A 15,798-nucleotide genomic window follows, 5' to 3' on the forward strand; every position below is an offset into this window, starting at 1 on the left:
CCAGCCACAGCTTAATTTCAAATTGAGCATCTCAAAAACCACATTCCATGTTTAACAGAATAACAGAATATCTGCTGTTACCACCAGCCACAGCTTAATTTCAAATTGAGCATCTCAAAAACCACATTCCATGTTTAACAGAATAACAGAATATCTGCTGTTACCACCAGCCACAGCTTAATTTCAAACTGAGCATCTCAAAAACCACATTCCATGTTTAACAGAATAACAGAATATCTGCTGTTACCACCAGCCACAACTTAATTTCAAATTGAGCATCTCAAAAACCACATTCCATGTTAAGGTTGTGGTTAAGTAGAAATCAATCAACATTTCCCAAACTCATTGGTAGCCTCACATTGCAATGAAGAAGGACATGCACTCAATTACGCAGCTACTAAGATTGTTGGCTGAGCAGGTACAAAAACAGCCAGTAAAATAATTGAAGCCCAAGAAACGGGCCCCTCATCAAAAGTCAAAAGCCAATCAGGTACCTATGAGTTACTAATCTCTCTGCCGGGTCCTGTTTCCATGATGTTCCTATGTGGTCTTTCACAACGTAGGAATTATCTTCATGCTTCCTCTTTTTCCCCAAAGACCAGCTGGAAGGGAGGTGCCGAGAGGGTCCTTGGTTGCCCCTCCCCTCTTTGGAAGAGCCTTATAGCTCCCGCTGCCTTAAGAAAGTTCCAAACAACCCTTAAAGATCCATCTCCTCCTGGGCACCCTTTTTTTTTTAACTATTGCCATCTGGCAGACGGTACAGGACAATAAAAACAAGGACAAGTAGACTGAAAAAGAGCTTCCATCCCAGAGCAGTAATTATCTTGAATTCTACTGTAGAGGGCAACAGAAATGCAATATCAGGAGTTTTCAATTTCATTGTATAGAATGTACAGTTCTATACCTGGGATGGCCAACCACAGGTGGCACGCGGAGCCATTTGTCAGGGCACACGAGGTGCTGCCCTGTCAGCTGGCCAGTATACATGCGCATGCTGGCAAGCTGAGTTGCCCCTTTTTAAAGCCATTTTTTGCCCTCCCCAGACTCCAGAAACTCTATAGGAACCTGGGAAGGGCAAAAAGAGCCTCATCCCCACCCCAGAGGCCCCCCGGAGGATTCATGAGCTTCCCTAAAGCCTCTGGAGTGCAAAAAACTGGCCCTATGGGCAAACTGGAAGTTCGGGAATTGACTTCCGGTTTGCTCGGAGGGTCATTTTGAGTGTTCCGGAGGATTCAGGGACCTTCAGTAGGCTTCCCTGAAGCATCCGGAGCAGTAAAAACGACCCTCCATTTTAAGTGCTCCAGAGGCTTCAGGGAAGCCTCCTGAAGGTCCCTGAAGCCTCCAGAGGGCGAGGGAGGCTGTTTTCCCCTCCCCAGGCTCCTATAAAGCTTCTGGATCTTGGGCAGGGCGAAAAAAGCATGAAAAAATGGGGGGGGGTCACGCCTGTAGTGCTCCCATGTGCCCTGAAATGGTTGCGCATTGCATTATGGGCGCGGCACGCCCGCCCATGACCCCCCTGCGTTCCCCCCACTTATGGCACACGAGCCAAAAAAGGTACGCCATCGCTGTTCTATACAATTGTATAGTTTTATTTTTAATGTATAATATACACTGAAGAAGGCACAACCTTGTTGTAGAAGGTGCCAAGACAATAAAGTAAAGGATTAAACTGTTTAATTATGATAGTTTTGTCTCGGAGATGCTCTTAATGACTTTGGAGAGGAGCTGGCTACTAATGAGATCAGGGTTGATCCGATGGCCGCACTGCCGAAAGATTTTTTCCATGGACTCAGCTGCAGCCTGAGCCACGGAGGCTTCGCGATCCTTTTGAAGATCCCGGAGCCCTGGAAGGAATCCAGAAAAGAAATGATTACCGGGATCCACCTTGAGAACCAGGGTGATCAGGGACGGAGCTTCTGGAGAGAAAGTCTCCACTTCAAGCGAGGGAACTTTGAAACTCACCCAGGAAAACTTCTTCGATTTGTTTGGAAATCACCAGATCCCGTGTCATGTATTGTGCGCAGCAGCCTAGACACATGCAAAGAAAAGGTTGGTGGAGTTGGCAGAGACGGCTAAATCGACTGATTCAAGAAAGAAAACACAGAATTCTTTCGTTTCTACTTGGAAGAGTCGCTTTGGGACTTTACGGGATGGTCCCAGGAATTGGATCTGTCTAGAGATCGGATGAAAAGAAGGACGAAGGCTGACAGTCGTCCAAGATTTCATTCCATCCAACACCACACGATCAAAATTCGGACGCTTGGCAAACTGACTCGTACGTATGACAGTTGCAGAACATATGGGGTCACCTGATCACTTTTTGCAACTGTTGGGTGAGCAAAATCCAGAAGGAAGCCAAATTCACTTAACAACCACATGACTCACTTAACAACCACAGCGATACCCTTAAGAAAGGGGTGTGTGTGTGTGTGTGTGTGTGTGTGTGTGTGTGTGTAATAATGGTCAGCATGCCTGGCCTCAGGCCGCCCGCCTGCCCTGGTTTTTCCTCCCCTCCTTCCAGACTTCGCACTTGGGGTTACCAATTAAGAGGGCAGTTGCCTCTCGGGACGAAGGATTCCGGCTCTTTAGGAATTCCACCATCTGCTCCAACATTTCAGGCAGGTTTTCCTTGCATCGATTGATCTGGGGAACACAAGGCCACAAACAAGGCAATGAACTCTGTAGCTTCCTCTTTTTTTCTTTCTAAGGTTTCTAGTCCTCATGTCCTCAACAACAATGTCTTCAATAACATATTGAATTTTATTATATTCAGTATGTTAGCCAACTGTACTATACTAAACTATATTATTATTATACTACATTTTATTATACTAAACAATATTATTATGCTATACTGGATGTGACTGGACTAGACTGGACTATCATACAATGCAATACAATATAATATTATTACATTATATAGTATAGTGAAAAAGAATAGAAAAAGAAAAGGGAAAGAAAGGTGACAAGGAAATGGCTTCTGGTCTTATAAATGCTTTTATGTTTTGCCGCCTTTACATCGTAATTTCCCTTTTCCACAAACTGCCATTTCTAATCTCAAATCCACAAATCAGCAAGGTTTCTAGTCCTCATGTGGCATAGAACTTCTGCTGTTCCCAAGGGAACAACAACCCAGGAAGAATCCCTCTAGTCGATTTAGTCTAGTGGTTGAGGCTTCAGGCAACAAACCAGGAGCCAGTGAGTTCTAGTCCATCCTTTGGGATGAAAGCCCAGTGGGTGACTTGGGGAGTTCTAGTCCTGCCTTAGGCATGAAAGCTGGCTGTGTGACTTTGATCCAGTCCCTCTCCCTCAGGGTAACCCACCTCACAGAGTTGTTGGGAAGGAAATCATAGGAGGAGGAGGGGGAGGAGAAGCATTAGGGACGTCCACCATCTTGAATGATTTATCAAAAGAAGAAAGGCAGGAGAAAAAGAAAATATATTATACTCTAATCCAGAAGAAAAGGAACCAGCTGGGCTCCTACTTACCACCTCCGAGCAGATGCTGGAATACATGCTCTGGAGACTGGTGTAAATCTCGTAGTCAAACAAAGTCTCTGGAAACTCCTCCCACTTCATAAAGGAGATGCAGGAGGTCAGGGTGTTCCTGGAGACCTGGGCCGAGGGAGGAAAGGAGGCATCAGAGGAGCCAGTTCTGAGGTTATCCATCTTCTGCAGAGAAAAGCCAGACTTCTCCTTGCTCAGAGGTGGGAAAGGGGATGAGCCACCCCAAGAGGAAGCTATGGCAGGGAAAGGGCCCCCCTGAAGGCCAGAGTTCCCCACAATTCAAGCCTGACTCTCTTCTATTGGTACCAGGAAAACAATCAAGCAGAAAACAACCCCCTAATCCAAGAACGACCCAACAGAAAAACTGCACCCACATCAAAATGATCGGGCATTAAGCAGAGGTCAAACCAGGGAGGGGTCCAACCTACTGATGCTGTCAACTAGTTGGGTCAGGAAAGGCCTGCAAGAAAACAACCAGGTTCAGAGAGCACCAAGGACCTCACAACTTCAGGATTGTCCAGAATCTCTTTGCCTTCTACAGAGGATCCACATGATGCAACCACGTTGCCCTGAGTGAAGATGGGGGTCTCATGGGGAAGGGAGCATGAAGAGAGTAGGAGCTTAGTTGACCCCGCCCTTCAACTCACCTCTTGGGTCCAACGATTAGCCAACTGGATGACGAGAGGAATCAGGCTGCGCAGGATGGATTCAGTCAGATTCCGCTCTGTCTCCTTGACCCCATTTAAGACCAGGCCAAAAAGGGTGATGGAGGTGTTGCGCAACTCGATGTCCTCCTACAAGGCCAGACAAGGAAGAGAAATGGGTCAGTCCCTCCAATAGCATTCAGGAAGTGGGAGGCGTTGTGAGAACCTAGAAGAACAAACTGCAACACACACAACAGTCAGCTGAGCAAAATCTGAGAGCAGAAATTTCAGGCGAGAAAACATCTCAAATTTGATTCTTCTTTGTTTCCTGAAATAGAAAGGCAGGGAGGGATCCACTAAACCTACAATAAAAGCCTTCATCACCTCCATCCTCTTCATCTGATTTGCCTCAGTTTCTCACTCACGAGACAAAGGAAGAGGAGTCTGGCAACTGTTTCTCCAGACAAGGCCATGGGGATGGTTGGCCATGGGTGTAAAAGGCTTGCAGACCAACCTCTATGGTGTGATCGAGGAAGCTGTTTTCCCATCTTAGCAGCCTTCAGATGTGGGGACTTCAACCTCTGGAGTTCTCAGGCCAGCAGAGTTGAGATCCACACACCTTAAAGGGTATGAGATCAAGCAACACCAATCTGGATTTTTAATAAATATGGAGAAGGATTGATGGTGGTTTGGTGAAGCTGAAGAGAGTGGCAACCTTCTCCAGCTCTCTGGAAGGGCTCAAGGATCATCTGAAAGCTCACACACTCTTTTAGATGAGAACAGCACATTGCTGAACTATTTCTAAGCCTTTTTGATAAAATTAGAATTCTGCAGATGGTACCCAGGCCATCTTTATGGGAGAAGAAGAGAGAAGAGAGGTAGGGAGGGAGAGGAAGAGAGAGGGGGGTGGATTAGTTTGTCGTGATTTGGTTGACGTACATCAGCAAAATACTTCCCCAGGACCGGAATAAGATTGACAGCTTTCCATCCATAGGTTTGAACTTTCAGATACCGGAATAGGAACTGAAGAGTCCGTAGGGATTCCTTTGCCACACTCTTTTCTGGGTGACAAGCACAGTTGACCACAGGGACTAGCACCGGCTCTAACATCGTATTCTGGAGGAAGGAGGGAAGAAAGGGAACAATTAAACATGGTCACTGGAGTTCTCTGAGTCTACGAATGACAAACACAGAGAAGCCCCCATAACCTAGAATCACAGGGTTGAAAATGAACTTGGAGGTCATCTAGTCCAACCCCCTGCTCAAGCAGAGACCTTATACCATTTCAGATCAGTGGTTGTTCAGTCTCTTCTTGAAAACCTCCAGTGTTGGAGCACCCACAACCTCTGGAGGGAAGTGGTTCCACTGGTGAATTGTCCTCATTGTCAGGGAATTTCTCCTTAGTTCCAGGTTGCTTCTCTCCTTCATTAGTTCCCATCCATTGCTTCTTGTTCTCCTTTCAGGGGCTTCGGGGAATCAGTTGCCCCCCCCCCATTTTTTGTGGAAGGACTTCAAATATTAAACGTCTCATCTCATCCCAGCCCCACTTTTTGTTGTTAGACTAAAACTACCTAGTTCCCCAATTCTTCATCCTATGCTTTGCCTCCGCTCCACACTTCAGCTTTCACAATTAAACCTACCATCAAGTGCCCCATTTCAAGCATATAAACATGTGCACTTGGAACATACAACACGGCATAGCAGAGTCAGAAGGGACCTTGGAGGTCTTCTAGTCCAACCCCTGCTCGAGCAGGAGATTCTATACCATGAATGGTTTTCCAGGCTATTTTGGAAAACCCACAGGTTCTGGAGATCAGTCCTTCCATTGCTTGATTGCTCTCACCGTTAGGAAAATTTCTCCTTAATTCCAGGCTGATTCTCTCCTTGCTTAGTTTCCAACCATTCTTTCTCCTCTTTCTTTCTTTTGACCACCTGGTCTTTGTAGGAGCCTTCAAATATTGGAACAGGTGCCATCCTGTCTCCCCTAGTCCTTCTTTTCATTAGACTAGACATTCCCAGTTCCTGTAAGCGTTCTTCGTATGCTCTTGGGTTGCAATGATAAGAAAACTGGATGAGATGTATAAATGGAGAAAACCATAATACCCAGCATTCCAGGTGGAGGTTCCCCGTGATCTCCCATCCTGCAAGGGAAGATCTTGGGGAAATAGCTGGGTGTGAGGAAGCTGGATGATTGTTAGGTGAGCTCAGGGGCTTCCTCATCCCAGGGATTTGACGCAAAACACTCAATCACTGGAGGTTTTTAAGAAGAGAGCAGACAGTCACTTATCTGAATTAGCTTAGGTTCTCCTGCTTGAGCAGAAGGCTGGACTAGAAGACCGCCAAGGTCTCTACTACTAGGAAAACCAGTAGTAATGGTTGTCCAGTCTCTTCTTGAAAGCCTCCAGTGTTGGAGCACCCACAACCTCTGGAGGCAAGTTGTTCCACTGGTTAATTGTTCTCAGTATCGGGAAATTTCTCCTTAGGCCTAGGTAGCTTCTCTCCTTGATTAGCTTCCATCCGTTGCTTCTTGTTCTGCTTTAGATGTCCTCCGAGAGGATCTGTCTCCAAATTGATCCTTCAGATCTTCCAGGGATGCCCCCATCTTTGTAGAAGAGTCGCCACTGTAGCTGAGGGCATCCTCTTTCTGGGGGTTGTCTTCTTCTCCTCCTTCTACCCTTCCTAGCCTTGTAGACTTCCCAGAGAGGTCACACCTGCTGCTCCCTTGAAAGTCCCTCACTTCCTGCCCCCCATCTCTTACCTCCAAGGGGTGCTGGAGAAGATACCCCAGACCACGAATAGCAAATATTTGGATGAGGGGATATGGCTGAGCCATCCAGTCTTGGAGGACATTGAGGATGTCCTTCATGATGAAGAATTGTCCGACCTCCGGGTGATAGAGAAGCTGGGGAAGAAGAGTGGAGAGACGAAGCATTAGCAAAACAAAGGAAGGGAATTTTCCTCAGAGCCTCTACGAAGAGATGCCACATTCAGCCATTACGGGGCGAGGAAAAGAAAAGACAGTCCTCGTTTAGTGACTGCGTAAAGTGACCATGGCACTGACAAAAGGGACAATTCCATTTTTCAAACTTATGACCATTGATCACGGTCAGCTGATCAAAAATTGGATACTTGAGGGTCCGTATTTATGACAATCGCAGTGTTTCGAGGATACGTGATTCGTTTTGTGACCGTCTGATAAGCCAAGTCAATGTGGAAACTGGATTCACTTAACAACCGTGTAACTAACATAACAACTGCAATGATTCACTTAACAACTGTGGCAAGTAAGGTCGTATAATGGGGTAAAACTTGCTTAGGGACTGTTTCACTGAGCAAAGGAAATTTGGGGCTCAATTCTGGTCGTAAGTCGAGGACAACCTGTAGAAGGAAATGACTGGAAGAACTAGTTCATCCTAAGCATACGACCACGGCATTGGCTGAAGGACTGCTGCGATCACTTAATGACCACTGGATGTTCTATGACAGTCATATGTCGAGGATTACAGTATGGCAAAAGGTAGTGCAAATGATAGTTGTAAGAATACAAAACTGCCTATAATGCAACGAGGAAAAGGAATTTGGGGTCATTGAGTCTTCTTTCCTCTCTCCCTTCCTCCCTCCTTTCCTCCCTTCCTCCCTGCCTCTTTCTCTCTCTCCCATTCCACCGATTAACAGAATAAGAGGAGACCTTGGAGGTCTTCTAGTCCAACCCCTTGACCAAGCAGGAGACCATCTACTATGTCAGACAGTCTTTCCAGTCTCTTCTTCAAGGCCTCCAGTGATGGAGCCCCCACAACTTCAACTTCCTAACCATAAAGTCCTCTTGAATCCTGCGCAAAATTCCTGGAGCTCCACAATGTTGTGATGTATCACAATGTCTCCTCACCTCCGAGAAGAACACCATGCCAATTGTCTTCTCCCTTAAGTCAGGACGGTGCAGGTAGGTGTTGGCCTGTCTGAACATCACCTTGAGCTCCACTTTAGAGAATGTGAAGAGTTTTCTAAAGATCAAATAGGGAGAAATCAGACAAGATCTGCTGGTGAGTGAGGAGAAAATCACCAAGCTAGAGAAATGATTATCTGAATTATGGATAAATAAATTACTCAATGAATTAGTCCATTTAGATAAGTTTTCACCCACCCTCTCTTTCTCTGTCTTTCTCTCCCTCTCCTTCCCACCCTCCTTCTCCCTCTCATTTTCTCTCTCCTTTTCTCTCCCTCTCACACTCCCTCTCTTTCTCAGTCTTTTTCTCCCTCCCTCTCTCCTCTTCCGCTCTCCCTCTCCTTTCTTTGTCTAACTCTCCCTCTCATTATCTCTCTCCTTTTCTGTTTCCATCTCTCTCTCTCCCCCTCCCTCTCTTTTGCTCTCTCCCCTTCCCTCCCTCTCCTCTATCTCCCCTTCTCCCCTCTCTTTCCTCCCTCTCATCCTTCCTTTCTTTCTCATTCTCTCTGTACCTCTTCTTCCTCCTCTCCTTCTGCCCTCCCTCCCTCTCTCCTTCACTCTCTTTCTCCCTCCCTCCCCTCTTCCCTCCCTCTTCCCCCTCTCCCTCCCTTTCTCTCTCTCTGCCTCTTCCTCCTCCTCTCCCTCTGCCCTTACCCTCCCTCTCTCACCAACTGCCACTTGTATCCAAGCTCTTTGGACTTTGAAGTTCTTACCGGACCAGGTGGAAAATGGCCTCAAACAGACTATCTGGGCTCAAGAGCATCTCCCAGCATCCCACCATCCCCAAATCGTTGTACTCCTCTTCGTATCCGGCAGACAGGATGAGGTTTTTGATCGCCTGCACTGTCGTGCTAAATCAAAGAAAGGGAGAAGAGTTGATGCTAATCCTTCAGCCGATGCCCCCTGCAAAGGCCAGGCTTGCCCTGACGCCAACCGGCCTCCCGCTGCCCTTCAGGAGATCTCCAGGTTTCACTTGGCAGCTTGTGCAACAACCACAAAACACAACAGCAAATCAGCCTCCATTTATTTCTCCCCCCTCCAGTGATATCCTGTAGGATCCAGATTGGGCCCAGGACATTCCTTACCCCAATTGGTTGATCTGTTCTGAAAGGTCTGTGACTCTGCTGGACTTCCTGGCAACACTCTTGCTGGCTCCCAGGAGGAAGTACAGCTGCGTGACCAGGGCGAGGAGCAGGTTGGAGAATTTGTTGTGGAGGAGCTCAGCAGCGTTCGGGAGGGACAGGAGGAAACAGAGAGCGTTGGTGGCCTAGAAAGGGGATGAAGGGTGAGTCACCTTGGGCTCCCCAGGTTACTTAGTTTCATCACCTTCTTCTTCTTCTTCCTCTTCTTCTAACGTTCCCAGAAACACTTGCGGGGTGGCGTCTGGCCAACTGAATGGAGCTGGGGGTTTACTGGCCAGATGCCCTTCCTGTTGCCAATGAGGAGCTTTGTTCGGCAGATATATTCTCATTGTGCTCAGGGAGAGAAACATCTGCCTCCACTTAAAGGAGGGCGTCTTACGCCAAATGATGCTCCAATTTCAGCCCCCAGCTGCTTGCCCACTGCCTCCCTCCCCCATTCCCAAAGACGTGGAGGGCTTACCGCAATGGGCATGAGGGACTTGCTGTTCCTGATTGTGAGGACGTCAGTGCTGGGGTCTTGGTCCTGCAGCCTTTTCAAGAGGGGCTTCATGATCTTGAGGTTGGCATAAGGGTCTGCAGCCAGTGCCCCCCAAACCTCCCTGGCGCTTCTGCGGAGGGGGAGAAACAGATAGGGTGGAAAACAGATCCTTTCCCCATTTCAGAAGAGATGGCCAGTCCAGATAGATGAACCCCCCAACAGAAGGAAGGATTGGAAAACCGATGCCCAAATGAACGGCTCTCATCCCAAAAAAATATCTCTATATACACAGGTAGTTCTCGACTTACGACCGTTTGTCCAGCAGCCATTCAAAGGAACAACGGCATTGAAAGAAGCGACTTATTCCCAGTTTTCACACTTTCCAGTATCCTCAGGATCATCTGACCAAAATTCAGACTCCTGGACAACTGGTTCAGATTTACGACCATCCCAAATATGATATTGATATGATCCACACCTGACATGACCTCTCCATCACAAGACCCTCACTTGATATGACCCTCACCTGGCCCATCAGAAAACCCATCACAAGATCCACACCTGACACGAGCCTCAATCTGAGGTGACCTCCCCATCACAAGACCCATCACATGATCCCCAAGTCACGATGACATGATGTGCGATCTCAATGCTCATAGATCGCAATCGATACTTTTGCTACTGGATAGTCCAAACAGATCTAAATTGTCCCGCAGAGACGGTGAACAGGAAGAATACATCTTCCTGATCTCAGGGACATTGCAAAGTCCCTGATTGATCCAAGAGAAGTTCTTCAAGCCGGTGACAAAAAATCCAGCCATCTGGCTGATGAAGTCAGGGCGGCTCCAAAACTGAAGGATACGGAAAGAGAAAGTGTTTCCCGCTGGTGAGGAATCTTTACTGTTTTAAAAGTGACTGCCTATAAAAAAAACCTTAAAATTAATTTAAATTGGAGAACAGAGGAAATAAGTGGCGGAATTAAATTTGGACTGGTTTTGGACAGTCGGTTATCTTACTTTTTAAATGCTATCTTCACTGATGGAATTTATGCAAGCCTTTTAAAATGAATGGATTAAGTTTCCTTCTTCTATATTTTTTTCTTTCACTATTCTCTGTAATCTATGGACTAAAATTCTCCTCTTTCATTACTGTGGGTGTTATTCTAACTCATTTAAGAGTCGGACTTTTTAAAAAACTTGAAATACAAAAAGATACAAAAAGAAAGAAAGAAATGGTAACATTGTAACACTGCTACTTGGCGGCTAGAGGTTTGTGTATTGGAAACGAAACATTTTTTTCACTGATTATCCTGGCTTGGCACTCCAAGGTCTCACAGCTTCTTTATAGAGACTGATAAGAATAAAAGCACGCATATGTTCCTTTGAAGTATATTTTTAACCAGAGAAAGGTGAAATGTTATTGTGATGCTTAATTCTGTTAAAACCTTCTAAGCTAGAGCAGCAGTGTTTGTTAGCTGGAGATAATGGCACAATTTCAACAGCAAAAAGAAGTTTTAAGTCTGCAAAAGATACTCTCAGAAATACAGAAATTATCAGATACACATGAGAGGATAGAGAAGAAGTTGCAAGTTTTACTGCACTTAACAGCAAAATATGAAGAAGTTGAAGATGCTAATCAAATGGAAAAAGTGACGGTTAAAATCCTAAAAATCGAAGAGGAAAATGAATATAAAGAAATTAAAATTGCTGAAATTTATGGTGATTGGTTTGTCTCTGAAAAGGGAAAGAGTGGAATACTGAAAGAGGAATTAAATGGAGGGGAAATCTACCCCAGATGACAAGATACAGAAGAAGAAAAAACAAAAGAATTTATGGATTTAAAGAGAGAATTTTTATTAACAATATCATTGATAACACTACCAACAATCAAAGATAAGCTGATTAAGGAAACAGAAGAAGGGCATTGAAATTACATGAGAAATTCTATAAGCAAAGAGTTGCTAAGAGGAGTCCGTACAAAGTTGATTAAGGAGATGATTAGAGGACTGACCCCACAAATGGCAGAAGATATGAGACTGTTTTGCTACTGGAAAGATACAGGTTGATAGATGGAAGAGTATAACTTAAAACTAGCTAAACTTAGTGAAATTTAGTGATAATAGATATAGTTAAACAAATGTGAAAGGGATCTTGGAGTCCTAGTGGACAACCATTTAAATATGAGCCAGCAGTGTGCAGCAGCTGCCAAAAAAGCCAACACAGTTCTAGGCTGCATCAACAGAGGGATAGAATCAAGATCACGTGAAGTGTTAATACCACTTTATAATGCCTTGGTAAGGCCACACTTGGAATACTGCATTCAGTTCTGGTCGCCACGATGTAAAAAAGATGTGGAGACTCTAGAAAGAGTGCAGAGAGCAACAAAGATGATTAGGGGACTGGAGACTAAAACATATGAAGAACGGTTGCAGGAACTGGGTATGTTTAGCTTAAGAGAAAGAAGGACTAGGTGAGACATGATAGCATTATTCCAATATCTCAGAGGTTGCCACAAAGAAGAGGGAGTCAAACTATTCTCCAAAGCACCTGAGGGTAGAACAAGAAGCAATGGGTGGAAACTAATCAAGGAGAGAAGCAATTTAGAACTGAGGAGGAATTTCCTGACAGTGAGAACAATTAATCAGTGGAACAGCTTGCCTCCAGAAGTTGTGAATGCCCCAACACTGGAAGTCTTTAAGAAGATGTTGGATAGCTATTTGTCTGAAACGGTATAGGGTTTCCTGCCTAGGCAGGGGGTTGGACTAGAAGACCTCCAAGGTCCCTTCCAACTCTACTATTGTATTGTATTGTATTGTAAATAATTGATAGTGATACTAAGGTATACAATGTGCAGTGTTATGATAAGTAATAACTGGATATGAATATTGAATGGTACCCATGAAAGGAAGATTAGAAACCCTTTTGGATTATATATAAAGGTTAATAATAATAAAAAAGAATTAAGTTAGATTCAGTTAAGTCTTGATTATTAGGGGGGGAAATGATATGATGCAGAATATAGCCAAATAAAGGAGGGATAATGATAATAATGTATATATATGTATGGGTACAACATAAGGAAATGGGATGTAAATTGTTAACAGTGATTTGGAAAGGATTAGAAAACTTTGTTATTGAACATTATGGATGTTTAGCTAGAATAGGACATAAAGATTCAGTGTTATTGGAGGATTTTAGAAATAGTAAATGAAATCCAAGTATGTGGTTATGTATTAAATCTTGGTATATTTTATGATGAAGGACGTTTAAACAATTATAGTCAAATGAAAATGGAGGTATGATGACGGTAACATGTATAAATATATCTGAGTTAAAATACTTGAGTTAAAATGAATTATGCTTCACTGATACACTTTCTACAGTATGCAAAAAAGGATGATTTTATGTGTCGTGTTTGTTTTGAAAATTAAAAAAAAACTTTTATATATAAAAAAGATCCACCACCTGACATGACCTCCACATCACAAGACCCATCACAAGATCCCCATCTGACATAACCCTCAATCTGAGGTGACCTCTCCATCACCCTCACCTGAGACAACCCACACCTGAGGTGACCTCTCCATCACACGACCTTCTGACGACACCAAGCCCTTACAAGCAGAAGATCACCAGCACTGGCGTTCCTTAAACTCCACTGAAGAGGTTACCTTGCCTGGTAACAAAACATTTGGAAACCAACGCAGAAGCTCAGAGAACCAACCTCCACCCTCTCCCTCCACCTGAGCTACAGGGATTCACCCCATCGCGAAGGATGGAGAGTCTCTGATGAATCCAAGGCAACAGGAGGCCCATCTCCTTGAAGTTCTTCTTACCCATCACAGCCAATGGAGGATTCCAGCAATATGTCCACAACTGGGTTGACCCTCTTGGATGCCAGGTGACAAACGGCCTTGAGGGTGAGGTCTTTCGTTGCTGGGTGGGCAATATTCGGGAGACGCTGGTAAATCTCCTTCATTATCATGGGTAGCTATGGCAAAAGAGAGATCGGAGGGATGAGATCCAGCATTGGTCTCCATTGGAGATGCAGTAGTGACGATAACTCCCACCCATTGGGGGAAATAAATTGGCCCCCACAATGTCAACGTTTGCCCTACATTTTTGAAAGAACTCCTGATTTGTCCAGCTGCCTGTGATATTTTCTTGGTTTATTTTAGGAGATTTATATTCCTGCCTATTCGCATATGGCGACTCAAGGCGGATGACAAAGATGTAAAAACATCTGGAGCCTTAACCACTGGCACACTGGCTCACCAAATGTTATTTTTCATGAAAGCAATATGGCTCCTTTGTTTTGCCCTTACCGTCTTCTGGGAGGTTTGGATAGCTCAGTGGTCTCCCATCCAGCCCTAGCCTTCTTAAAACCAGCCAAAGTGTCGTCACTGAGCCAACAAGGTCTCAGCCGTTCTCGTCTTTGCTTTCTAAAAAATCTCCTACATCCCTTTTGCTCCAAGCCCTGCAATTTTCTTACCTCCTCCAGATCCATGCCACACTCCTCCAGGATGGAGTTGAGGAGCTGCCCCGCAGACTGGGATATGTTCTTGTCCGCGTGTGTCAAGGCCTCCAGGGCTTCCAGGATCACCTGCATTAGCTGCAATGGGCTGAGGTGCTCCCCAAAGGCCTATCGGAGAGAAGGAAAGGAGGCCATGCAGAGATGCCTCAGGGCTTTGACTCCCTTCTCTTGAGACTTTGACCCAGATTGGGGGACAGCACACCATGTAGAGAGGCAGGCCTTATTCCATGTCCTCCATCAGGTGGGATTCAGATGGGGGTCAAGGAAGCCAACATGGCAGCTGCCCTTTCTTCCTCCTAGGCATTGGAGGGGAGGGGTACCCAAAGCCCAACCTTGGGAGGATGCTGTCCCCACTGTGAGATTGACTCCTTTGAGGGTCTCCAGGTCAGGAGAAGGAACAAAAGGAAGACAGGCCAAAGGCTGATCCAAAACATACCTTCGCCATTTTGGAGATGTTGTTGTAGAAGATCCCAGAACCCGAAACAAAAAAATCCTCCCGCAACCAATGTACAATATTCCCCTTTTTATTCTTCCCTTTCTTGTCCATTTCTTTTGCTTTGGAGGGAGGGGAAAAAAACCACACGGTCAGATTTTGGGTCATGAGTCAAGAAGAAAACCACCAAGCTCAGAGAGCACCAAGGACCCCACAGTCCTTCTTCTCCCCACCTCTAACACTTTTCCCTATTTCCCTCTCTGTTCCCTACTTTCTCACTACCTCCTCCTCCCTCTCCCCCTCATCTTCCTTCCCCTACTCTCTCCTCCTCCTCCCCCTCCTCATCTTCCTCTCCCTTTCTTCCTCTCTCTCCCCTCCCTTCTCATCTCCTCCTCCACTTGCTGCTCCCCTCCTCCTCCCCCAGCCACTCTGTCTCCCTTTCTCCCTCCCTCTCTCTCCTCCTCCTTGCTCCTTGTCTCTCTTCATCGCTCCTCCTCTCTCCCCCCCTCTCTCCTATCTCCTCCTCTTCCTCCCTAACTGACTCACTTAACATGAGAATCTCAATGTTAAAAGGACCCCTGGCCCACTTGCTGCTCCTCTTCCTCCTGCTTCTCCTCCCTGTCTCCCTTTCTCCCTCTCCTCCTCCTCCTTGCTCCTTCTTTCTCTCTCTTCATTGCTCCTTCTCTCTCTCTCCCATCTCCTCCCCTTCCTCCTCCCCCTCCTCTACCTCCTCCTCCTCCTCCTTCCTAGCTGACTCACTTGAGACTCTCCTTCTTAAAAGGACCCCTGGCCCTGAGAAGTGCCAATATCAACTGCCTATTCCAGGCATCTCTGCCAAGCCCAATGACCAGGGTCTTGGCCACACCACAGGCTGTGCCACCCAAAGCTCTCCTGGGCAGGGGGCATCCTTGGTCCTCTTGCAGCAAGTCAGCCCTTGGAGTCCAACTTTCTCACCCATTTTGCTCATGAGGAGGTGGTGCAGGTGGTAGGCAGCCTCTGCGGACGTCTGGCCAACTTCTGGGTTGGTGTCGCCAATGTGCAAGGCCAGCAAAGCCACCAGCCGTCCCAGCAAAGAAAACTCAGCTGTGGTCTAAGGAAAGGAAGGGAAAAGGAGGGGGA

General features: G+C 45.9%; 1 protein-coding gene across 1 annotated transcript; it reads right to left on the bottom strand.

Annotated features, from left to right (window-relative positions):
• Window positions 1-1,677: 1,677 nt before the first annotated feature.
• Window positions 1,678-14,691, bottom strand: LOC309385756 (maestro heat-like repeat-containing protein family member 7; the record flags this gene model as incomplete). Its single annotated transcript, XM_081940460.1, has 14 exons — window positions 1,678-1,844; window positions 1,963-2,028; window positions 2,541-2,643; window positions 3,489-3,614; window positions 4,154-4,300; window positions 5,090-5,266; window positions 6,909-7,052; window positions 8,037-8,151; window positions 8,807-8,944; window positions 9,179-9,360; window positions 9,696-9,843; window positions 13,549-13,703; window positions 14,205-14,354; window positions 14,683-14,691. The coding sequence occupies 14 exons, from the start codon at window positions 14,689-14,691 to the stop codon at window positions 1,678-1,680; spliced, it is 1,827 nt and encodes a 608-aa protein (XP_081796586.1).
• Window positions 14,692-15,798: the final 1,107 nt, after the last annotated feature.

The sequence above is a fragment of the Natrix helvetica genome, assembly GCF_964273705.1.
Source record: "Natrix helvetica genome assembly, chromosome: 2".
In the NCBI taxonomy this organism is placed as follows: domain Eukaryota; kingdom Metazoa; phylum Chordata; class Lepidosauria; order Squamata; family Natricidae; genus Natrix; species Natrix helvetica.